Genomic DNA, 26,199 nt, shown 5'->3' on the forward strand with positions numbered 1-26,199 from the left:
GACAGGCTGTGTTAGGGATATTAAGAGTCAATCCAAGTTCTACATTTAAAGTCACAAGACTGGGGAGAAGAGAAGGATAAAGAAATAGGGCGAACAATTATTGAGGACCAGCCACCATACTAGCCACTTTTAAGTATGTAGCATCATTTGGTCCTCATATCAATCCTGTGCTCCCACTTTGTGATGAAGAAACAGAGGCTCAGAAAGATGACACCATTTGCTGGCGTTAACAGCTAAGAAGTGAAAGAGCCAGGATTTTAATCTAGGCCTGTCTTACTCCAAAGCAAGAACCCTTGCCAACATTATACTCTGCCTCATAGAGATTATAACATCGTCATCGTCATTATCATCATCATCATCACATTTGTTACTTATAAATTCAGGAAAATGAAAGGCAGGGACAGAGAAGGGGAATGGCAGGAGCACAGAGTACACTCCTGGGGCAGGCCTGCCTACCAGCCATCCTTCCTGAGGCCTAGCTCAAAACACCCGCTGCCTTGCCTGGACCAGCCTCCCTGCCTTCCACCCGTCTGCCAGGAGCCTTTCCCTCCTTTAGCTCTGCTAGCACCCAGCTTTGCTCATTTCAGAGCAGCACTGTTTTTCAGGGAAAGGCAGCAGTGAAAGGATCTTGGCCAGATTTACTGGGGGTTTCTGCCAAGTGCTTTAATGTTCAGCAGGCCATTTATAGCAAACCAAAGCAAAGGTGAAACAGCAGGCCGGCAGATGTCAGAGTCTTGAGTGGGAAGACCTCAGTCCTTCTTCAGCAGAGCTTGCCTGGAATGGGGGTTGGGAAGTAGCAGCGGGGGGGGGGACAGTTGAGGAAATCTGGGGGTCAAACATGACTACAGGGATAGAACCTACAAATGAATCATTTCATTCTTATTTTTATTTATTTTTTTTTTGAGATGGAGTCTCGCTCTGTCGCCCAGGCTGGAATGTAGTGGCGCGATCTCGGCTCACTGCAAGCTCCGCCTCCCGGGTTCAAGCGATTCTCCTGCCTCAGCCTCTGGAGTAGCTGGGACTGCGGGTGCCCACCACCATGCCAGGCTAATTTTTTATGTTTTTAGTAGAGACAGGGTTTCACCGTGTTAGCCAGGACGGTCTCGATCTCCTGACTTTGTGAACCACCTGCCTAGACCTCCCAAAGTGCTGGGATTATAGGCGTGAGCCACTGTGCCCGGCCTATCATTTCATTCTTATACACCAAAAGTTGAAGAAGCATTTTTATAATAAAGCTTTAAAAAATCTGACCTCAAAAGATTTTTGAAAAATTAAAAAAGATAATCTCACTCAAAATGAAATCCAAATTGTTTATAATGCCATCATCTGAAATGACCACCTTTAATATTTTGACATGTATAAGCTGCCAACCCCATGGTACATGTGACTTTTCTTTATAAAACTAAAATCAAACTGCTATATAATCTACCTTTTAAAAGCAAATTCCAAAAAACTTTACCATATCTATAAAATATTTTTATTAACGTTCTATATAGATTCTAATGAATGTAAAACAATTTACTTCCCACAGTCAGAAATTTATAGACAGTTTCCAGTTTTCTACTATTATATATATCAATGAACGTTCCTATAAATAAGGCTCTTGATTATTTATTTTGGGCAAATTCCTAAGTCACTAAATCAGAAGAAATGTATGGATTTTAGTATATATTATCCTCTAGAAAGGTCGTATGGATTTATACAAAGAATAACAATCTTTTCTGTAGAGTGTGAAAGTAAAAGCAACAGTTCCCAGATAAGCAACATTTTCAGCTCAGATAAAAAAATTCTAGGTTCAAGTGTTAGGGGTTATAAAAGGCAAATTAAATACATATATATTCTAAAAACATAGTATATACCAAGAATCTTATAAAAAATATGCAGTCCCTCTGTACAGTAATTCCACACTTGGGACGTTCCAGTCTATTCTAAGGAAATCATCTGAACAAAGATTTATATATATATATATTCACTGCAACCTTATAACAAAAAAGTTTCAACAAACTAAAATGTCCAAAAAGAGGGCTTATGAAAGTGAACACCACACCACCAACTATTTAGCAGCCATCAGAAAGAGTTTTACAAAGAGTTTTTCAAGACATGAAAAATGCTAATGCCTTTGAGGTCAAACAGAAAATAAAAAGCTGAATACAAAATTGTATATATACTATATGTTCTCAATCATGTTTAAAACTATGTAGTTTTTTTTTTAAAAGGAAAAAAGAAATATTCCAAAATGTTAAGAACGGTTGCCTCTCCAATGTGGGAGGGGAGGATGAACTTTCCCCCATTGTTTTAAGCAGTCTTCTGTACTCCACATTTTCTGCAATGAACATATATTACTTTGATAGTAAGGAACAAAAGTAAACAAAATTTTAAAACTGTCTGATGAAGCAACAATCAGCCATAACCTTGTTTTATATCTTTAAAACATGCACGTGCACGTGCACACACACACACACACACACACATCAAAAATTCCAGTTTGGGGCCTTCTGACAGTAGAAAGAACATCATGAAGTGTATATAAGGCTCAATTCTGTTCCAAACTTTTAACTCTATGACAGTAAACGAAGTTAGTAACAATCTTGGTTAAGAATAAACATTTAGCTGGGCACTCACACCCATAATCCCAGCACTTTGGGGGGCTGAGGTGGGCGGATCATCTGAGGTCAGGAGTTCAAGACCAGCCTGGCAAACATGGTGAAACCCCATCTCTACTAAAAATACAAAAATTAGCAGGGCATGTTGGCACATGCCTGTAATCCCAGCTACTCGGGAGGCTGGGGCAGGAGAATCGCTTGAACCCAGGAGGTAGAGGTAGAGGTTGCAGTGAGCTGAGATTGCGCCACTGCACTCCAGCCTGAGCAACAAAAAAAAAAAAAAAAAAAAAGAATAAACATTTAAATAATAATATTTTTAGAAAGACATCTATGATATATTGTATCACATAAATAGTATGAGATTTCTTGTTTCGAGAGATAACTTGAAGTTCTACACTAAAATGTTAACAACAGTCATCTGAGTGATGAGATTTCAATTACTTTCTTCGTTATTTTAACAGCAAAACGAATACAGCTATTTTCACTTAAAAAAATCACAGTAAGAAGCACTAAAGAAAAAAAATCTAATCTGAAGAGGATGGCGAAAAGCCAGTGCTAATGAGTGAAGGCTTCCAGCAAGGTCTTTGTCAAGAGGGTTTTATCAAGAATGCTTGCTATCTGATCACTCTTCCTCTTTCGGGAGTTGTGGGCTCTGGTCCCTGAGGCAGATGTCCTGGCTTGCTGAGTGACTAGTGCCTGGCAGGCCCTGAAGGTCCACAGGCTTATCACCAAGAAGCAATGACAAGGCAAAGCAGCGAAGAAATCCCCTGGGAGAAAGACAAGGAGCTGGCCCAGCTGGAGCCAGGGCCCAGACTATTAATGAGGCCTGGTCAGTGCTCAGGAAAGGCCCGCCTAATCTCTGAACCTCCTGTTTTAGCTCATACAGGGAAGGAGGAGGGCAGAGAGATGGCAAGAGGGAGTTTTGAGGGTTTGGGTGTCAGGTACACTAATAGTGCTTTCTAGCACACCAAGGAAACCATTCAAGGCAGAAATTACCAATCCCTTTTTACAGAAAACAGACTCCAAAGAGTCAAGCAACTTCCCCAAGTTCATAGGACATCAAGTGCAGAACAATCTTTTTCTAACTCTAGTGTCATTACACAGGTACATTACAAGGCTTCTAGATCATTATCTTCTATGTGTGCTTTTACAGAATTACCTGAGAGCTTTTTAAAACTATACATTCCATCTGGGCGCACCTGTTATCCCAGCTACAGGAGGACTGCTTGAGCCCAGGAGTCCAAGACCAGCTAGAGCAACATAGTGAGACTCCATCTCAAGAAAAATGAATTAATAAAATTAAGTAAAATAAAAATATACATTCCTAGGCAGAACTACTGTATCAGAAAATGTATCAGAAAATGCAGGAGTAGGGCCCAGGACGCCACCTAAAATCCCCCCCCGCCCCCCCGCCAGGTTGACTGTTGTGGCTGTCCTACTACTAAAATGCTAGTAAAACTAGCATTTTAACTGCTGGTGGAGGAGAAGGGGAGCAGCTAGTCAATTTATGGACTTCTCCAGGGGTCCCTTGCTTCTCACTTCTCTCTTCACTCCCTATCCAGCCCACACGCCTGTTCAATCTCCCTAAAACAATGCTTGTGGATGAGGAGGCTTTAAGGCCTATCAAACCCTTTATATTACATTGAACGTTACTAATTCTATCTCCACATCTTTCCATAGGTGCCACTCAGGTTCAGGCCACCATCACTTCCTGGTTGGATTTCTGCAGCAGCATCCCTGTCTCCCTGCCTCCAGTCTTGCCCCCTACAATCTGTTTTCTACCTGGCCACCATAGTCATCTTTCATAAACATAGATGTGCTCTCTCCATCATCTAAAAAAAATCTTTTAAGCATGTCACTGTATGAGAATCACCTGAGAAGGATTTAAAATACAGATTCATAGGCTCTGTCCCAGATTCATTAACTCAATCTCTGGAAATGTGGCCCCAGATACCTGGATTTTTATAAGCTACTCAAGTGATTAAGGTACTTTGGTAGATTAGCTGCTCTTTAGCAAATATTCACTTCTTTCCCCAGACCTCCATAAATATATATATTTCCTTGTACCAAAGATATTGAGCTTGGCCCATGTGACTTGCTTTGGCCAATCAAATGTGACAAGAGCAGGTGTTTAAAATGTACTTGAGTGGTTGGGCTTATGATCTTGGCATCTGCTGTTACCATGAAAAGAGGCCCTAGGAAACCTGTTGGCTTCAGAAGATTGAGAGATATATAAAGCAGATTTGAACCCAATCCAAGATCTAGAGCCAAGCCCACTGAGCCCAGCCTAGAATAGCTACACCCCAGCTGGCCCATGGAAATGAGGACAAGAAATAATGCTTTGATATTGTCGATCACTGAGTTTTGGGGTAGTAATGTACCATTATTGTGGTCATACATGACTAATACAGACGCACGGCCGATGTGGGAAAGTCTGTACATGTTAACATTCAAACTCCTAAACCTGGTGTACGAGAACTTCCTTCTATTATCTTGCCACTCTGTTTTCTTTATTCATTCCCTAGTCTTATCCTACGTTCAAACCCCAATGATCTTAACTGAATATTGTTTTTATATCACCATACCTTTGTACGTATGGTTATACTTTTCCCCCTTGTCTCTCACTATTTTACTCCAGTAGCTTAAGACTTATTCAAGTGCCACTACTCAGCACACTGAGAACACTAAGTGCTCACTTCTCAGCAACCAGAAAACCAGACAGGAGAGCATTAGCATAGAGGCTCTGAAGTCAGTCTGCCTAAGTACGGATCCGATTTCTACCAATTTCCAGCAGTGTGACTTCGGGCAAGTTATTTAACTTGCCTGAATCTCAGCTTCCTTACTACCTACCTCATAGTTTTGTAGTGATGAGGGTAAACGAAGTAATATAAAGTGTTCAGCACAAAACCTGGTACACAATACAAGTGTCTTATCCTCCTCTATGGATCCCTCTGAATCTGGCATTAGGCTAGGCCCAGAACAGAGACTCAGACAATGTTGATAATGTGAATGAAAGATCAGAGGTATTCTATTTTAACTGTCCTCACCTCAAACATGAACAAATGATTCCTTGTGCTGAATACATAGACACTACTACATCTGCTGGCAATAATACCTGTTTCTCTATTAGCCTAATGGTGTCCTCCGAGACTGTATCCTTGGATTTCTTCAGTTTGTTCATTGAGTTGGTGCGAACCTTCCGTAAAGAGTCTTTGGCCTTGTTGGTGTTCTGTTTGGCCAGTTTCACCAGCATTTCTCTGTGCTCTCTGGTTACTCTGATAAAAGACAAAAGACATTCAACAAAATCATTCTATACATTAACTGCTGGCCAAGAATTTAACATCACTCTGTCAACCATTTCAGCAGTTTGTAACTTTCCTCTCTGTGGGCTGAACTCCTGGAATTTCCAGGAGGAGGAAAACGCATGTATAAAGGCTTTAAGCTGCCCAAACATGGGCAAACTGGGTTTGACTTTGTATAAGGTACCAAACTTCCCAGTGAGAGAACTGGGATTCAAATCCCAATATTTCTGGCCTGTATTCTTTCTGCTACTCTTCTAATCTATTTCAAGTAAATCATGCACTGCTGCCATTATTTCTGCTTCCGGGCAGAAAGCTCTTCACAGTCAGTAATATGAAGCTTGGGACTGAAAAGGACAAAACCACCTAGAGCCCATGCTTCATTTATGGAATTGGCTGGAGCACTGATAACAAAGAAAGGAGTGACAAGAAAAGAGGCTGGGAAGCCATATCACAGAGAGTCTTGTAAGATCACAAACCACGTTTTACAGATGAAGAAAATGAGGCCCAAAGAAATTTGGTACCTTATACAAAGTCAGACCCAGTCAGACCCAAGCTGGCCTGTCACAAAAGCCAATGGTCTTAGTATGACAGCATTCCTCTGCCCCCCCCAGGTCCTGAAATGGACATGCTTATGCTCCCTGACCCTCAAATCAACACGGTTCTTGCTCAAGGAAGGACAATCCCAAGTTCTGGATACATGTTCAGTGTGGAATAGTGATGCGCAGCTGTTAAAGATTTAGTAACATCTACCTTATATTTTCTCTGCCGAGAAAAAAATTAAAGAATTTTGAGAAGGAATAAGCTCTGAAGTGAAGTTATATTTATGTAAATCCTTTTGGATTCAGCTATTTGAAGGTATTCTCAAAATAACAATGAGTCTAATTACTACTATTATTAAACACTTCTATGCCACGTGAGTACTTTAAGTATGTTACTTCATTGATCCTCACAAGTCTTCAAATGAGGAAACAGGCTCACAGATGTTAAGTGACTTGCCCATGAGCATGAGTGACAGAAGTGGGATTCAAACCCCGATTTTTCTGGCCTGTATTCTTTTTACTCTTGTAATCTATTTCAAGTAAATCATGCACTGCTGCCATTACTTCTGCTTCCAGGCAGAAAGCTCTTCAAAGTCAGTAATATGAAGCTTGGGACTGAAAAGGACAAAACCACCATGTCAGGAGTTTAGGGATTTGGATCAGATCTTGTTACTTTTATGGTTTTTAATTCACTGAACAAAAATCATGCTGACATGTTTAGGTCTCTTTTTTGTTCTGCCAAAGCATATGTCAGTATAAGGAAGGAACAGGAAAATTAAAACTTGATCCACTGATTCAAAAAACTTAATCCTGCTGAAATACTAAGAGGGGCAGAAAATAAATGAACCTAAGTCTTTAAGAAACCTCATAAACTTCTCCAGAAAGAACATACTGAAGTATTTCAATATTGCATTTCACATAATTTCAAATAGGTATCTCACTGTTTAGAAAACGCTTAATAAAAGAAAAAAATTATCTGATCAACTTTTCACTACAATGTTATATTTTAAATGGAGGAAAAAACATACATTTAAAAAATATAAAATGAGACTCAAAAAAATCTTAAGAATTAAAGGCTATAGAAAGAAAACAAAATCAGAATATAGGTAATTTGGCCTTAATAAAATGTATTATTTTGTATTTATTAACGCAAATGTGACATTACCACACTATTAACACTGGTTTCCACATGTAATAGTGTCCAATCATTGATACTGTCAAAAATATTTCCATTTCTGGATGCAAAGAGGCAATAATCAAAAAGATACTACAAGGAAATGGAGAGTGGGTACAGTGAGAAGGGGGAAAGGGAGGGAGGAAGACAAACCATGTAGGACACAGGAGGGCTGAGGAGGAGAAGGGCATGTGTGTGCTGGTTCAGGGTACTGAGCTGAAAAGTATCTAAAATACAAGATCAGAAGCAGTTAGGGTGATGGCAAGGCACTGGTTTTGAAGTCAGACAGACTAGGTTCACACCTATATCTATTGCTCAGAAGTTGACTATCCTTGGGCAAGTCACTTAATCTCTGTGAGCCTCAGTTTCCTTATCTCTAAAATGAAGATTTAAAAAGACACCTTACAGGAGGATTAGGAGAAGCAGACACAACAGATAAAGTACCAATAAAGAGAGCAGCATATATAGTAGCCTTGAATAAATGTTTATGAATGTTTTAATCAAACATGTTTAATTACTTCCTCATGAAACAATGAGGGTACATCTGTTTCAGAAAAGAAACATTTTATTATGGAAATATTTTCATTCTTTTCCAAATGTGATTAATACATCTGATCATCTCCACCTTGCATTCCTGGGGTTCTGTGAGTATACATTGGAGTTTGTATTCCAGGCTTCTGAACTCAGCTGGTCAGTCCCAAGTACCCACTTTAAGTTGATGTGCATTCACCCATCAAGCACTGGCTAAGCCTCCTATGCTCTGTGCCAGATCTTGGGCCAGACCAAGGAGCTCCAGAAGAGGCAGACCTGGCCCATCTTTTCCAGAGGTTCAGACTAGTGGTGGAGATAAACTTGTCAGCCACTACTTAAAAAGAGGATGACTGTCGCTAGGACAGCAGGATGGATCTACTGTGGGAGGAGCATACAGAAAACACAACACTTCTATCTTGAGATCTGAAAACTACCTTATGGATGCACAGTAACTTGTTAGCTGCAGAAGAATGCAAAGTGCATTTTGGGAAGCACAGTGGGAGATGTAGTGGAGGGACAGCATGAAGCTGAAAAGGGTACATCCCAGTCCAATATATTCTACAGGCCTGGAGTTTTCAAATTCTTCTTTAGCCACAAACCCCTGGGTCCAGAGAAAACTGAGGCAGAGGCCCCATTTGTAAAACAGATAAAAAGAGACTACTTCAGCTGATGAGGAGGAGGGGTGGGCTCTATCCCAGGCTACAAAACTCAGATCCGACCCGACTTCTGGGCCTGCCACTTACAGGCTGAGTGACCCTATGCAAGTTATTTAAACTCTCTGAGCCTTGCTCTTCTCATTTGGAAACGGCAATTAAAAACAAACAAATGAAACAGAACCTCCCTTTCAGAGTTATTGTGAGATTTAGATGAGGTAATACATGGAAAGCATCCAGTACAAAGCCTGATAGAGAATAAACACTCAGGAAATGTAAACTGTCTCTGCTGCTGTTGTTGGTTACATTTTTGGAAGCCCCTGAAGCATCTTCAAATAATGAAAGTTTTTAATCAACAGAGAAATGACAGAGCAAAGATCTATGCTCTGGCAAGATGACTTTTTGAGATCTCACTGGTAATTTAACACCTCACAGACATTTTAAAATCCAAACACTCTCAGCATGTAGCCCTGAAATTTTCTCTTTTCAGTATTCATTCATTCAATCTATAGCTTCATTCAACGACTACTTACTAGGCACCTACATTATAGACATTATGACAGAAAAAAGGGAGATAGCATTAAATACACAGGAGTTTACCATCTGGCAAGGAAGGCAGTCATTACACAAACACATGCAAATTAGTAAATAAATTACAGTGGTAATATGCACCATAAAGACACATAGAGATCTATAAAAATAATTAAGTGGGGAAAGGAGTCTGCCCAACCTTTCTTTGTGGGACCCCAGGAACTAAATGTGGAGATACTGAGGCTAAGTGATATTTAAGTTGCCTAAGAGTTGGGGGGATAGTGGAAGATCATTCTCACCAAAGGGAATGGCATATATAAGAATATAGCTCTTATAGGATGAAAAAAAGGTGACAGTATAGAAAGAAGAAGGCAAAGACTATCCCAAAAGAGAAGGGTGGAGAGGCTGGCAAGAGCAAGGCTTTGTAAGCCCTTCAGTGTCATAGTAGGTCCTAGCAGATCCACTGACAGCTCAATAAACAAAATATGGTATATGCATATAATATTATTCAGCCTTAAAAAGAAGTGAGAATGTGGTATGTGCTCTCACATGGATGAACCTTAGCATAAAAAACACTTAGCATAAAAAACATTATGCTAAGTGAAATACGCCAGACTCACAGAGATACATATTGTATGATTCCACTTACATGAAGTTCTTAAGAGTTGCCAAATTCATAGAGATGGAAAGTAGAATAGTGGTTACCAGGGGCTGGGGGAAGAGGAAAGTGGGGAGTTGTTTAAGAGGTACAGAGCTTTGGCCGGGCGCGGTGGCTCACGCTTGTAATCCCAGCACTTTGGGAGGCCGAGGCGGGTGGATCACGAGGTCAGGAGATCGAGACCACGGTGAAACGCCGTCTCTACTAAAAATACAAAAAATTAGCCGGGCGTGGTGGCGGGCGCCTGTAGTCCCAGCTACTCAGAGAGGCTGAGGCAGGAGAACGGCATGACCCCCGGGAGGCGGAGCTTGCAGTGAGCCGAGATCGCGCCACTGCACTCCAGCCTGGGTGCCTGGGTGACAGAGCGAGACTCTGTCTCAAAAAAAAAAAAAAAAAAAAAAAGAGGTACAGAGCTTTGCAGGATGAAGAGCATTCTAGAGATTGCTTATACAACAATGTGAATATACTTAATGCCACTGAACTGTACACTTAAAAAATGACTAAGATACAAGCCTGGACAAGTCAGTGAGACCCCATCCCTACAACACACAATAAAATCAGGCAGGTGTCATGGTATTTGCCTGTAGTCTCAGCTACTTGGGAGGCTGAGGTGAAAGGATCACTTGAGCCCAGGAGTCTGAGGCTGCAGTGAGCCATGATTATGCCACTGCACTTTAGCCCGGATGAGACAGCATGACCCCATCTTTTTTTTTTTTTTTTTTTGGAGATGGAGTCTTGCTCTGTCACCCAGGCTGGAGTGTAGTGGTGTGATCTCGGCTCACTGCCACCTCCACCTCCTGGGTTCAAGCGAATCTCCTGCCTCAGCCTCCTGAGTAGCTGGGATTACAGTTGCAGGCCACCATGCCTGGATAATTTTTGTATTTTTAGTAGAGACGGGGTTTCGCCATGTTGGCCAGGCTGGTCACGAACTCCCGATCTTATGTGATCTGCCTGCCTCGGCCTCCCAAAGTGCTGGGATTACAGGCGTCAGCCACCGCATCCAGCCTGACCCCATCTTTAAAAAAAAAAAAAAAAAAAAAAAAAGACCAAAACAGTACATTTTAAAAATGTATATTTTACATTAAAATAAGAAGAAACTTGATCAGATTTGTAGTTTGTGTAGATAGCAATATACAAACCAGATCTAGATACATGGCAAGAGTCTGACCAGGAGCCTTTAGGTAGGTAGACGGGGAGCTCAGGACCCACCCCGTTGCAGTTTCTTGGCTGGGTGAGGACGCCTTTTCCGCTAGGGTCAGAGAGCCTCTAGCACAAGGCAGGGGTTTTGGCTGAGCTGGCAGGGTCATACTTTGTTTGTACAAGCTCCACCAGGCAGATCTTCCAGTAACATCCTGGATGGGGGCCTTCCTGAAAAATTCCTTGAGCATGTTCCTATGAACAATAAGCAGAGGGCATGCCCCACTGCTAACTCATACAACAGAGAAACCCACTGACTGAAATGATACTTCCTATTGTTTCAATGAGAATGCAACACATGTACAAAGCTATACACCAGGTGTATGTCAGAGGAAGCCACGCTCAGCTCAGGTAATGACAGCAAAAAAGTTGCAATGAAACAGACACTCAACTTCAGAAGGCTCTTTGGACACTTAAAGGGGGCTTTAAAATGTAGAAAGGACACAGTTAAGGGCTAAAAAGACCTAAGCTGAAATCCCAGCTCTGCCACTTGTTAGCTTCAGAACTTTGAGTATGCTATTCAGCCTCTCCAAACTCAGTTTTCTCCTACATAAAATGGGAGTAAGAATATTACAAAGAGGGTGGAAGGGAGGATTAAATGAAATAATGGGGGACAAGTACTTGGCGTGCTGTCAATATGTATGCACTGTAAGAGCTCAACAAAGGATAGCTGAGTAAATTATTCTTACAACAGAATCTCCAGGACTTCTCTCCAGGGGAGAATAGGATGTGAGTGGTGAGAGAAAAAATGGTCACAAAGGATTTAGCCACTTGGAACTTAGGCAACTGAGCAGATAGTGAGCAGAGAGAAACAGAACGGGAACAGAGGAGAGCAGAAGGCAATGGGGAAAGCAGGGGACAGAAATTCTGCTCCAGCAGCTGTGGGGAGCAGGCTAAGGAGAAGGAAGCTGCACTTTCAAGGAATGGCATATCAAGATACATTCCTGACATTGCCACTGACAGAAACCTTGCCACCTCCTCCCTGGGCTTCCGGGACTCCCCCCTACAGGAGCATGGGCCTGAAATCAGCAGCACCACGTGCCTGCTTCACTGTTTGCCAGTGGGAGCTGCCCCATGCCTTGGGGCTGCCGGTCCTGAAGGAAATGTTTTTGTTTGTGTAGCCCAGCCAGATTTCCTATGCTTCTAGGGACACCACCCTTGCCTCATCCCACTAGCCTGTTTTACATAAATAATGTCTCAGAAAGACATTAGATCTTCTGTAGGTGTCCTTTTAGTCCAAGGAAATCACACATTTTGGAAGGACTTCTAACACCAGTAGTAATTTTAGTTCTCTCTGGGGACACAACTGGGCACCTGCTTTCAAAGGACTATTCTGTGACTGATGCCTGGTTAAACCAGACATACCATTCTGAAATACAGCCCAGCCTGACCAAATGAGAAAGGAGGTTGAGGTCAGGGGTCACAGCTCCACATTCCCAGCTAAGCGGTCTTAAGTCACTTGTCTTCTCTTTCCCTGTCGCCACAGAAGGATGGAAACCCAAGTTTTGGGGTAAGTAGACATAAATCTCACCTCAGCTCCATCATACATGCAAAAAAGCACAAGTTTGGTGGTCAAAGCAAACCTGATTTCCAATTCCAGCTCTACCACTTACAAGTTGAGTACCTGTGGACTTTAATTTTTCCTCTCTGAATGCAAGGTTTTCAGGTGACGTGCTTAAGAGAACAGTCTCTGAAGTCAGACTGTTGGGGCTTGAGGTCCAGATCTATCAGTTTTTAGCTTTGTGGCCCTGGGCAAGTTATTTCACCTCTGCCTCAGTTTTTCCATCTGTCAAATGTGTATAATACCATTTACTTCACTGTTCTCCTCTGTTCCCATTCTGTCCCTCTTACAACAACTTAATTATTGTGAGGATTAAACAAGTTAATAAATGTGCTGGTACATGGGATGTACTCAATAAACATTATCTGTTATTTCCTCAACTGTCAAGTGCAGGGGGATGAGGGAGGCCATACAGGATTTTTCCACAGTGTTATGAGCAAATGAGAGAAGACAACTAAAGAACTTTGCATATATAGGTAATAAACTATTTTAAGTTATCAATAATATTATTAATAAAAGTAATTGTGATGTTTCCTACTGGGGGAGAACACAGCCTAGTGGCTACAAGCCCAGGCTCTGGAGAAAGATAGCCTGTTCTTTCACTTATTAACTGTGTAACACTGGGCACAAAAAATCCCATTCCTCTGTGACTTAGTTACCTCATCTGTAAGATAGAGATAACATACTGATCTCAAAAGTTGTTACGAGTATATCAGCTAATACATAAATGGCACCTGGAACAACAGTTGGCACAATGTTCCAGAAACAATGATTACATTATTGCAATACTTACTACACGCTAGGCTCTGTTTGAGGGCCTAGGAATACAGCAATGAACAAAATTGACAAAGCTCTTCCTCTCTCCTCTCAAAGCACTCACATTCTAGTGAAAGAGAGACAGAAACAGTAAACAATTAAGTAGATAAAACAACACAAAGTGTATGAACAAAATAAAGCAAGAGAAGAAGGAGAGACCACATTATTATCATGGTAAGGCCCACTTATATTTGCCCAGCCACCTGACCCCAGTGTCATCTGCTCCCCTTCAATACTAATAATAATGATAACTGTTACAGAGCCATTTCCCTGTATCAAGCTCCGAGCTGATGCATTCTCCGCACATTAGCTCAGTAAATCTTCATAACATTCCTATGACATTAGTGGTATTAGTACCTGGATTTTACAGATTAGAAAGTGGACAGCCTGGACAACATGGTGAGACCCCCATCTCTACAATTTTTTTTTTTTTTTTTGAGATGGAGTCTCGCTCTGTCTCCCAGGCTGGAGTGCAGTGGCATAACCTCGGCTCACTGCAACCTCTGCCTCCCAGGTTCAAGCGATTCTCCTGCCTCAGCCTCCTGAGTAGCTGGGACTACAGGCACGTGCCACCACACCAGGCTAATTTTTGTATTTTTAGTAGAGATAGGGTTTCACCATGTTGGCCAGGCTGGTCTCGAACTCCTGACCTCTGGTGATCCACCTGCCTCAGCATCCCAAGATGCTGGGATTACAAGTGTGAGACAGAGTGCCCAGCTACAAAAGTTTTTAAAAAAATTAGCTGGGCATAGTGGGGCATGCCTATATTCCCAGCTACTTGAAAGGCTGAGGCCGGAAGATCCTTGAGCCCAGGAATTTGAGGTGGCAGTGAGCTATGATCATGCCACCGCACCCCAGCCTGGGTAACAAAGCAAGACCCTGTCTGGAAAAAAAAAAAAGTGGGAAGTGGGGGTTCAGACAGATCAAGTAACCTGCCCAAGGTCACACAACAAGTCCTTGGCAGACACAGGATTTGAGTCCAGTATAGCCTGACTCCTAAATTCCAGGCCTTCTGCTCTATTTCCTCCCTTGTTGGTGCTAGACAAATCTAGCAACTATTCTTACCAGTGGTGGTAATAATAGTACTACTCTCACGTTAAGACCGGCTTAGATATATAATTCATGCTACTCCCCAACACGTCCAAGAGCAGTAAGGGAAGAGAGGAAATTTATGGAGGAATGCAATGGAATAGTGATCTGATCTATGGTAGTCAACTGCTAGGTACCATAAATAGGTGCATGATACAAGGCATGGAGAAGAGAGGAGGGGCAGGGACAAGATGAGTCTGTCCTTTTGTGTGCAATTTCTGCATAAGTGTTGGTGGCAACTTGCTCTTCAGCCTATCCTCCACTTTCAATTCTTGACTGAACGTCCTTATGTGTTTCAATCGGTACATCTACGCTGGGAAGGAGCCCCATTCCACACACTTGGTACCTGCAATAGCAAGATGCACTCCTAAAAGGCCACAGGCCAGGTGGGAAGCACCACTGAGCAGAAGACAGGTGTTCAAAAACTGCATGAAGGCTTACCCAGGCCTGGAAAGTAGAAAGAAACAGTGTATTGGAACAAACCAGGAGAATGAATGACCCTGCAAACGCAGCAATGGCAAGCAGGCAGTGGGAATAAAAGGGCTAAAGCAGCAGCTGCGGTTGCTCAAATGCAGTTTGTGGCTGCCCCAGCCCAAGTCAGGTCATCTTTGAGGGTTTTTTCTTTCAATATCCCTAAAGGGTGTGTGTGTGTGTGTGTGTGTGTGTGTGTGTGTGTGTGTGTGTGTGTGTGTGTGTGTGTGTGTGATGTAGAAAAGGGTATTACCAGTATTTCCTGGAATGTGCAAACTATAGATACTACTCTGTAACAAGATCCACAAGACAATAAAGCAGCCAGCACATGCAGGCCACAGAACTGAAAGGAAGTAGGTTTCACGTCGGCAGCCCAAGGAGCAAATGTGATAACATGGCAAGAGCTCGGACTTTGGAAACAGACAGATTCAAGTTTGAATAACGGCTCCTTCACTTACTAATCTATGCCATGAGCCAGTTACTTAAAACTTTTGGATCCCTAGTTTCCTCCTCTGTATTACATCCATCTCAAAAGGGCATTTCTAGGCAGCCAAAAGAACAATGCGATCACCATGAAAATACATACACAACTTCCAGAAGCCGAGGTGAGGATTGCTTGAGCCCAGGAGCTCAAGAAGAACCTGGGAAATACTGTGGGACCTCATCTCTACAAAAAATTTAAAAATTAGCTAGGTATGGTGGCTCATGCCTGTAGTCCCAGCTACTCAGGAGGCTGAGTGGGAAGATCGCTTGAGCCCAGGAGGTCAGGGCCACTGACTGTGATTGTGCCACTGTACTCGAGCCTGAGTGACAAAGTAAGAGCCTGTCTCAAAAAAATAAAATTAAAAAGTACACAAGATATTAAGTCAAAGGGGGAAAACGAAACAAGTTGTGGTATTGTAGACATTTCATCCCACTTATGGAAACTAAATATATATATATATATATATATATATATATATATAAAATATATTTATTTAGGTTTGCATATTCATCTTTTGAAATCTGGAAGGATATACTGACAATGGTTACTTCTGGGAAGAACAACTGGGGAACAATAAATGAACTTTTCGTTATACTTCTGTAGGATCTGAATTTTTGTGACAAATGTATGTTATTTTTGCAATTAAAAAAGATGAAAGCCATATATCTGATAAGAGTCTAATATCCAGAATATATAAAGAAATCACATAACACAAGAACAAACAATCCAATTATAAAATGGGCAAAGGACTTGAATAGACATTTTTCTACAGAAGATAGACAAATGGCCAACAAGCACATGAAAAGATGCTTAGCACCATCAGTCATCAGGAAAATGCAAATCAAAACCATGATAAGATACCACTCCACAGCCTCTAGAATGATAATCATAACAAGTGTTGGCAAAGGAATGGAGAAACTGAAATCCTCATATATTGCTGGTGGGAATTTAAAATGTGCAGTCCTTGTGGAAGTTTGGAAGTTCCTCAAAAAGTTAAACATGGAGTTACCATATGACCCAGCAATTAACTGGTCATAAACCACTCCTAGGTTTATATCCAAGAGAATTAAAAGCATGTTCACACAAAAAACTTGCACAATAATGTTCATAGCAGTGGTGTTCATTTAACAGCCCCAAAGTAGAAAAAACCTAAATGGCCATCAACTGAGGAACTGATATATAAAATGCGGTACAGCCATATAATAGAATATTATTTGGCAATAAGAATGAAGTACTGACACATGCTACAACGTGAAGGAACCTTGAAAACATTATGCAAATAGAAAGAAGCCAGTCGCAAAAGACCACATATTGTGTGACTCCATTTACATAAAATATTCAGAACTAGGAAACCCACAGAGATAGAAGAGTGGATTAGTAATAGCCTATAGCAATCCCTAGGAGAAGGTTCTGGGGTGAAAGTAAGGAGTGACTGCTGGTGGGTAGAGTGTCTTTTTGGGGTGATGATGAAAATGTCCTAAAATGGATTGTGGTTATAACCGGTTGCACACCTCTATGACTATATAGTACTAAAAACCATTGAGTTGTACACTTTCAATGGGTGAATTATATTTCAATGAAGGTGACAAAAATGCCATATGCCTATCTAGTTCTCATATTGAACAATACTTGTATCCTAGGTAGAAAGCTTGATGACAGGCAGCACGCCTCATGGCAGCAGAGACAGACAATACTCCCCCATAACAGTTAATAATCACCATGCAGGCCAGGCACGGTCTTATGCCTGTAATCCCAGCATTTTGGGAGGCCAAGGCGGGTGGATCACATGAGGTCAGGAGTTCAAGAGCAGCCTAGGTAACATGGTGAAACCCGTCGCTACTAAAAAATAAAAAATAAAAAAAAAATTAGCCGGGCGTGGTGGCACATGTCTGTAGTCCCAGCTACTCAGGAGGCTGAGGCAGGAGGATCGCTTGAACCTGGGAGGTGGAGGTTGCAGTGAGCCAAGATCATGCCACTGCACTCCAGCCTGGGCAACAGAGAGAGACTGTATCTCAGAAAGAAAAAAAAAAAATCACCATGCAGAAAAGTCATAGAATACTCAGTAACAATGGCTAACCCGATCATGACAATTTAAAAAATAATATTAACTCTCATTTACTGAATTTCTTTCCTTTCTTCACTGGTGTCAGACCTATACTGCTGTCTGAAGGTTCTCCCTGTCTACTTCTGTTCTCTTCTCCCCTCTATCCTTCACAGGAGCTTCTCTCAACAAATCTTCACAAAAGTAAATATTCTATGATCCCATTTTTAGGTGAGGAAACCAAGGGTCAGAGAGTTGAAATAAGCAGCCTAAAAGCACAAACCTCTTTCTCCTGGTTTTCTTTTTAGAGTTTTTCTGACTGCCACCTTGGCTCCTGCAGCTGTCAACTGCAGCTCTCCCTAGCTACACAGCTTCCCCCTCTACATTTACCTCAGCCTGGGGACCATCCTGCCCTGCCTTACCCATTCGTGAGAAACTGCACATCAGCATATGAGGGATGGGGGGTGGGGGGAACAAACAAGTGAGAAAGAATTTAGGCTGAGGAACTATAACTCAGGGCTTTTTTACTGTTATCCAGGACACTCCCTGGTTTCAGTGGCATTCTCCTTCCTATCAACTTGGAACAAAGTCTGGGGGAAAGAGCCTAGTCTAGCCATAAAGTCTATCATCCCCAACAATGCCCAGAGGAAAATGACGATAGCAATTATCTAATGATCTTGAAGCTTTAGGAAGCAGTTCAGTGGGCTGAGAGTGCCAAGGACAGCCAAGGCTTCTTGCCTTTTTCAGGAACGTAAAGAAATTCTCACGCCATAGGCAGGACTAGTCACCAGATTTTCTTATTTGGGATATGCCTTCCAGGAGGTCTTGCTCACACATAACTCATATTCAAAGAACAAACCAAGTGCTTATTAACAATCAAACTACAGTATGCCCAAGCAACTTAAATTCCAAGATACTTCCAACATAATGACTCAACTCCTCCCATCTGTAAAAATGGAGGAAAAGATAGGGGAAAAAAAGAACATGGGGCTTCAGGAAGGGGGTTAGTGAGGAGGAGAAGGAAGGAGGGCATTAAGGACTAAAAGAGAAATCAGCAAACAGAAATAAAATATTACTTATTAGTTTTACTCCCAAATAATCAGGAAGAGGACATTTCCAAGAACTCCTTAACCAGGAGGATTAGATAATAACAAATACTCTAAGATAAAGGAATTAAAATGTAAGTACCTATGACATGCCAGGATTCATACTATGAGCTTCACATATAATATCCTATTACTCTTCAAAACCACAAATACTATTCCCATTTTACAGATAAGGAGGCTGAAGCTTCAAAAAATTAAGCAACTTGCCCAAGTTCACTGCAGTGGGCATGAAGGTATGCTGCTCAGATTACCCTCCAGAAGAACCTGCTGTGAGGGGTACAGTTGCCTGACAGCTTCCAGCCCCCACACCTTCGGATCCACTGTGACATTCCTGCTGAGATCACATTGAGGCCACATCCACTGGGCTTCTCCCAGTCAATGACCATGCATGGCAGAGGTACTAGAGCCAGGTTCTTATGCCCAAATGGGGCTGCTGTAGGGGCAATCTTTGCTCAGGAATGCCCCATCAGCCTGGCTCATAATGCAGTGTGAGTCTCCCTCCCCAAAACCCTCTTCCTTCCCTTTCTCCACCAGTATCACACCTGCACTAGGTCTACTCCTGCTCCCTCTCCCCTTTGTCTTTCACAGACATCTCCTGCACATCTAATTCCATCCTGGCATCTGTTTCTCAGAAGACCCAAGCTGACATACCCACAGTGACAGAACAGGGATTTCAACCCAGGTCTGTCTAACCCCAAAGCCCATCAATCTCTGTCTAACCACAGAGACAGATTAATTGATCAATAAATTATGTTGCTAAGTCTAATAATCTCAGATCTTACCTTCTTTGACCCCATCACTCCCTCCCCTCTTTGAGATACTTTCTTCACTTGGTTTCCAGGACCCTACACTTTCCTAGTTCTCCTCCTACCTCACTGGCCACCTGTTCTCAGTCTTCTTTGCTGGTTCTTCCTCATCTCTCTGATCCCCAAACCCTGAAGTGTCCAAGGCTTAGTCCCCAAACCTCTTCTTTTCATTATCTACATTTACTCTCTAAAGTAATCTCATCTAATTTCGTGGCCTCCTTTACAAGTTCATGATTCCCAAATTTATCTCTCTAGCCCACATCTGTCCTCTGAACTTCAGGTCCATATATCCAACAGCCTACTTGACCTCTTCAATTAGACGTCCAGTAGCACCTGAAAATAAATATGGACAAAATCTTCTCTTCCGCCAGGTGCAATGGCTCACGCCTGTAATCCCAGCACTTTGGGAGGCTGAAGTGGGTGGATCACTTGAGGTCAGGAGTTTGAGACCAGCCTGGCCAACATGGTGAAACCCTGTCTCTACTAAAAATCCCAGCCTTCCGAGTAGCTGGGATTACAGGCGCATGCCACCACGCCTGGGTAATTTTTGCATTTTTAGTAGAGACAGGGTTTCACCATGTTGGCCAGGCTGGTCTCAAACTCTTGACCACAAGTGATCTGCCTACCTCAGCCTCTCAAAGTGCTGGGATTACAGGTGTGAGCCACCGCACCCCACCCTCATCTTCTATTTCTCTTTTCCTCACTCACTCTGCTACAGGCACATGAGCCCTCTTGCTGTTCCTTGAACATCCCAGGTAGACTCCCACCTCAGGGCCTTTGCACTTTCTGTTTCCTCTGCCTCAGTGCTGGATACAGGCATGGTTTGTTCTTCTACATCCCTCAATTCTCTGCAAGTATCACCTTCCTCTGAATACTTCATGAACATCTACTTAGTAATGAACCACCACTATCCCCACCTTCACAGCATCCTTTATTTCCTTTTACTGCCTTATTTTTCTCTACAGAGAGAAAAATATGACCATCCGACACACACAAACTATATGTGTGTGTTGTTAACCATCTCCTCAGTAGATGTTCCATTAAGGGAAAAGGTTTTGTCTGGCTTATTCACTACTTTATCATCAGTGTCTAACATTATGCTTGGCATATAATTGGTACTCAATAAATGTCTGTTGAGTAAATCTATGAATGTCCTAGAAGTTTTACATTTCAGCATAAAAACTCTATATCCTTATAAAAGCAGACATGTGGTTGTCCGGGACCAGAGGAAGAGGATTGAAGACTGATATGCAAAGGGGCAGAGGATAATTTTTTGGGGTGACTGAACTGCTCTATATGTTGATTGGGGTCATAGTTACAGAGACACATATATCTGTCAAAAGCCATCATCACATATACTTGAAATGGATTCATTTTATTGTATGTAAGTTATACCTTGATAAAGTTGAATAAAAATAAATAAATACCCTGTATTCCAGTGGTAGACAAGTAGCAGACAAGTTCACTGTGAGATTAGGCATCCTGACTTGAGCTTTGTAAATTATGTTCCACATAGTTTGGGTTATTATATAATTAAACTTAAAAATGTCAATTGCTGTCCTTTGCTATAAAAACGAAGAAGCAAACACAAAACAAAAACAGAAAGTACTCTCAGAAGTCCATGGATGCAAGAATACAGACTTACAAGTAAAACAGACCCAAGTTTGAATCCTGCTCAACTCTACCTTTACTAGCTGAATGAACCCAAGCAAGTTATCTAACAACTCAGGCTGACTTCGCTCATGTATAAAAAACAGGGAACAGAATGAGTTCAATCATAGATTATAGAGCCTAGAATACAGTATGCACTCAGTAAACAGTCACTTTCCTTAATATTATTATTGCCATACAGTGAGCCAGGGGAGGCATTAAAATATCAATCGTATTTCCTAAAAGAACACCATCAAGTTTGGGTCTAAGTACCAACAGAGGGGTCACTTGGGTGTATTGCAGATGGTTTTCTGGCCCTGAAATGTCCATGTCTCTAAGAAGCACAGTACTATGCAGTGATGTTGCAAACAAGCACTCAACCAAGGGCAAGAGCCACAGCATCCTCCATTCTGCATTCACTTCTTTCCCAATTACAGTCCCCATGCCACCACTTGCCACTCCCAGCAGAACAGGAAGTAGGCCTTAGAAAATCATTGAGACATGGTTAGCAAAAGAGAAAAAATTTAAACTAAGATACTTGACACTTGGGAACTGATTAATGTAAGTGTAAAATGCAAATAGTACACCTTTGGAAAAAGAGTGCGGAAGAATTCTCACAACAGAGAGCAATGCTGGCACACTGTTAAGTTTTTTTTTTAGGTACAGAACACTATGTATAGTATAATCCCGTATCATTACAAGAAAAATGAAGGAGATACCAGACGTATGCTTGACTTTGCATTGGAAAAAATCTAGAAAATCAAGGTACTAAAAGTGGTTCCCTAAGGAGAAAAGGATGGAGGCATTTTCTCTTTTTTTTTTGAGACGGAGTCTCACTTGGTCGCCCAGGTTGGGGTGCAACGGCACAATCTCGGCTCACTGCAACCTCCACGTCCCGGGTTCAAGCGATTCGCCTCAGCCTCCTGAGTAGCTGGAATTACAGGCGCACGCCACCATGCCCAGCTTATTTTTGTATTTTTAGTAGAGATGGGGTTTCACCATGTTGGTCAGGCTGGTCTTGAACTTTTGACCTTGTGATCTGCCTGCCTCAGCCTCCCAAAGTGCTGGGATTACAGGTGTGAGCCACCGTGCTTAGCCTCATTTAAGTATTTTATGTAATTTTATTTAAAATAAAGCCAACAGAGACGCTGATGAAAGAATAGGAAGACAATCAAGGAAAGATGCAAGCTTGGTGAGGAATGAGTCAATCACATGTCGTTTTGTTTCCTGGGTGAATTCATAGTTTCCTTATAGCATTATTTAAAGCCAGGCATGAACTCAGCAATCTCAAACCAAAGCATCACTATTCTACTTAGTATGGTTTTCCCACAGATATTTGGTAAAACAATGAGTAAGGGAGTGTATTCTTATTTGTTTATTTGTTTAAGGGCATAATGATGATGTGAATAAGGTGGAGACAGAAAACTGGCCTGAACAAAATGAACCCCCGATCAAAACTTTTCAGGGCCCCGGATTAAGGAGTGAAAAGACTGATATTCCAGATAAATCTTCTATCAGGAGACAGGAATGGGAAGAAAGGCAGTGACAAAGACCCCAATTCTAACCCTGCTTCTGCCACTTACTTGCTATCTGATATTGGGCATCAACTTCTGTGAGCTTCAGGACTCTCATTGGTCAAATGAGCCTAAAATAGTCTCTTCACCACATAGTGCTGTAAGAATTTGGGAAGAAATTGTAAAGTGTTCAGCCCAGCACTTCCAGGCATTATACCTCTAGTTTAGGTGGTTGATAAATGGTACCTAAAATGTAATTACATGAACTGGAAAAATAGAAGAAACTATTTCAGTATATCTCCATTAACAGGAATGTTCCAAAAAAACCAATCCAGTTGACTAACTTATCTAAATAAAAATCACTGCCAGAGAAGCAAACAAAAGCTATCCACATTGTCAGTGGGAAAAGATACAATCCAGAGCCTCTAAGACTCAATGGTTATTTACCTGAGGAGACAGCCGGGATAAAAAAAAAACTCGCACACAGCCATGCAGAGCTAAGTCTCAGAGGCTGTAAAAAGAGGTCTTGATGATAAGAACCACTCAGGCTCCAAGCCTGGCCTGTTATTGATTTAGGATTTATCTTTTACCTACTTCCCCAAAAGATCAGAGGCAGATTATAGTTAAGAGTCACATACTCAGTAGACTCATTTAAATAAGAATATAAGAATCAGAGGAATGTAATGAGGGTGAAGTAATAGGTGAGATCTGCTTCAATTGAAAATAAAATTTAGTTCTGGATATCCAGAGTTAAGGCAAAAAAGCAAACCTATAGACTGTCATTAGGCAGTGGAAGAATCAGGATCAATCAGAGGAGGCAAATTTTCCTAGAACTAAACTCAAACTTTTATAATCGGAAACTAATCTTAGGGGCCAGGCACAGTGGCTCACACCTGTAATCCCAGCACTTTGGGTGGCTGAAGTGGGCAGATCACTGGAGATCAGGAGTTCGAGACCAGCCTGGCTAACATGGTGAAACCCCGTCTCTACTAAAAATACAAAAATTAGGCAGGCATGGTGGCGGACGCCTGTAATCCCAGCTACTTGGGAGGCTGAGGCAGGAGAATTGCTTGAACCTGGGAGGCGGAGGCTGCAGTGAGCCGGGATCGCACCACTGCACTCCAGCCTGGGCGACAGAGTAAGACTCCAACTCAAAAAAAAAGAAAAAAGAAACTGATCCTAAGAATGTATGCTTCCTATTTCCCCTACCCCTCAAAGTCCCAACTTAAGATTTGATGTGTTATTTTCCTCCTCACAGAATTACCAGCTGTGTGACCCAGAACCAATGCCTCACCTCTCTGAATCTCATTTTCTTCATCCCTAAAAAGGAATGATGTTCCTATCTGTGAAAGGGGATGATGGAAATAGCATATTTGCTAGCATTAATTGGGTGCTTACTAAGCATCAAAAGCTTCATGGACATTATCTCACTGAAATTTCCCAATAAGCATATACGGCAAGTCCTGTAAATTATCATTTCACAGATGAGCTGCCTGAGATTCACAGAGGCAGAGACAGGTGCCACTGTCACATAGCTAAAAAGCAGGAAATGCTGGAACTCAATTTCATGCTTACGTGACACCAATGCAAAATTTAACCATTATACTTTTCTGCTTTCCTGAATATGTAAGGCACCTAACCATTCCTGGCACATAGTAGGTGCTCAACCTATTAGTTCCCTTCCTCCCTCCATCCTTTTCTCCTAAAATTATATAATATGTAGAAAATTAAAAGTTTACTGAAGTAATATCTTATGTTTATATAGTTTAAGGAAATCATACCACTTAATTTATTTTCTCTATTAATCTCACCACATCTCTGTTTATCATTATGCACTAACCTATTTTACAAATAAGGAACTAGAAGGCAGCAAGCAACTAGGGCGATGTGCCCAGAGTCATATGGAAGTCACTGCTAAAACCAAATAAAAACCTCGATCCTCTTACTTACAAATCAACCTTTATCCTCTCACACAACACAGCCTCCATAATAAAGAACAGATCATTCATTTTTTATCTGGAAAACTACCAAACATTATAATTCAGTAAGGGGCCTTCATGACCCCACTACCTTGTCAAAGGGAAGAAAGTATATAAAAAACAATGTTTGCAGGAGCAGACGGTTTTGGTCCATCAACTTTCTCTTGGATTACACCCATTAACCAAAATAAAATAATGTAAAAAATAATGTAACAGATCCTCATATCTTTGGAAATTTGAGTTAAACTCACTGATCTTACAAACTTACATACAATGCACTAACAGTGATCATTTACTCCTGCGGGGCTGCAGAAATGCATGTTATGTCAACCAGATCTTTGAAAGAAAAATGTGATACACAACTGAGTCACCCTAAGAAGAATCCAAATCAGCAATGAGCATTTCATAGCACAAATTCACAGCCCCACAGTATTTTGGAGCTTCAGAAAGGACCTGGCCAGCCACTAAAAACAACCCCTTCATCTGATATGTGAGGAAGCCAAGGCTCAGGGAGGTTAAATGGCTGTCCAAGGTTTCACAAACAGGACAGCAAAAACTAGAAAATAAGCCTGCTGACTACTATCTATTACCCTTGTAAATCTTGCTTCTAATGTCCATGCGTACATTTAGCACTTTCCAGAATTACGCATCTACACAGAAAACGCAGGAGAAAGGTAACAGAAAAACTCAGGCTTCGAATCCTGACTGCTATTTACAGGTCATGGGATCTTGGGCAAGTCCCTTAATTTCTCTGAACTTCACGTTTTTCATCTATAAATGTGGGTCCTAGTAATTTCCACAAGTAAGCTGGAGGCAATACAAACAAGAGGCCTGGCACACAGCCTGTGAGCTCCATGAAGGCATACACCACATCTATACATCCCCAGCACAGAGCCTGGCACATATACATTCTCAGAATATTCACTGAGCAAATCAATGAACTTGCCAAACAAACTTGAACTATCTGGTTCAAGCATAAGGACTTGAACCCAGGTCCATCTGCTTCTTAAACGTTAGGTTATATCGTTCCCAATTCACAGGATTTCAAAGCAGAGTGTTAATTCAGCCTCACAGAGTACTGAGAACACAATGGAACAAGACAGCTATTTTCTGGCCACGAGGCAGGAAAAAGTTCAGTGTGGAAGGTTTCTGGACTCCCCGTGTTGGGACTGATTCTTGTTGTTTGCATGGGTATGGGTACATCGTAAGGCTTTGGTATCAACTAAACCTGGGTTTGGGTCCCAGCTTCAGCACAAGCTGTGTGGCCTCAAAGATATGAGCCTAAATTTCCATAACCAGGAAAAAACCTACTTTACAGGGATTAAAGACAAATGAGGCAATATATGTAAAGGAATACAGGATAATGTGTGGCACAAAAAGACACTCAACTAGTGTTCAACTCCATTTCCCTTTTAGTTATCTGGAAGCTTTGTTCATTAGGTCTTTGTTCAAATGTCCCTTTCTTCTTGACCCTCCCTATCCATAATAAAAGCC

The 26,199-nt window shown here is 41.7% G+C and overlaps 1 protein-coding gene across 7 annotated transcripts in view; it reads right to left on the reverse strand.

Annotated features, from left to right (window-relative positions):
* MRRF (mitochondrial ribosome recycling factor) overlaps positions 1–26,199 on the reverse strand; it is a 64,466-nt gene that overhangs the window by 4,402 nt on the left and 33,865 nt on the right. For 5 of the 7 annotated variants that reach the window (XM_055271211.2, XM_063636024.1, XM_055271215.2 and 2 more), the window contains one exon: positions 5,719–5,878. The exons of 1 other annotated variant lie outside the window; for it this stretch is intronic. In XM_055271211.2, coding sequence (XP_055127186.2) covers positions 5,719–5,878 — 160 coding nt within the window. Of the gene's footprint in view, positions 1–5,718; positions 5,879–26,199 lie in introns of those variants that run through there. One more of the 7 variants, XM_063636026.1, reaches the window with a different exon arrangement.

The sequence above is a fragment of the Symphalangus syndactylus genome, chromosome 3, assembly GCF_028878055.3.
Source record: "Symphalangus syndactylus isolate Jambi chromosome 3, NHGRI_mSymSyn1-v2.1_pri, whole genome shotgun sequence".
Lineage (NCBI taxonomy): Eukaryota > Metazoa > Chordata > Mammalia > Primates > Hylobatidae > Symphalangus > Symphalangus syndactylus.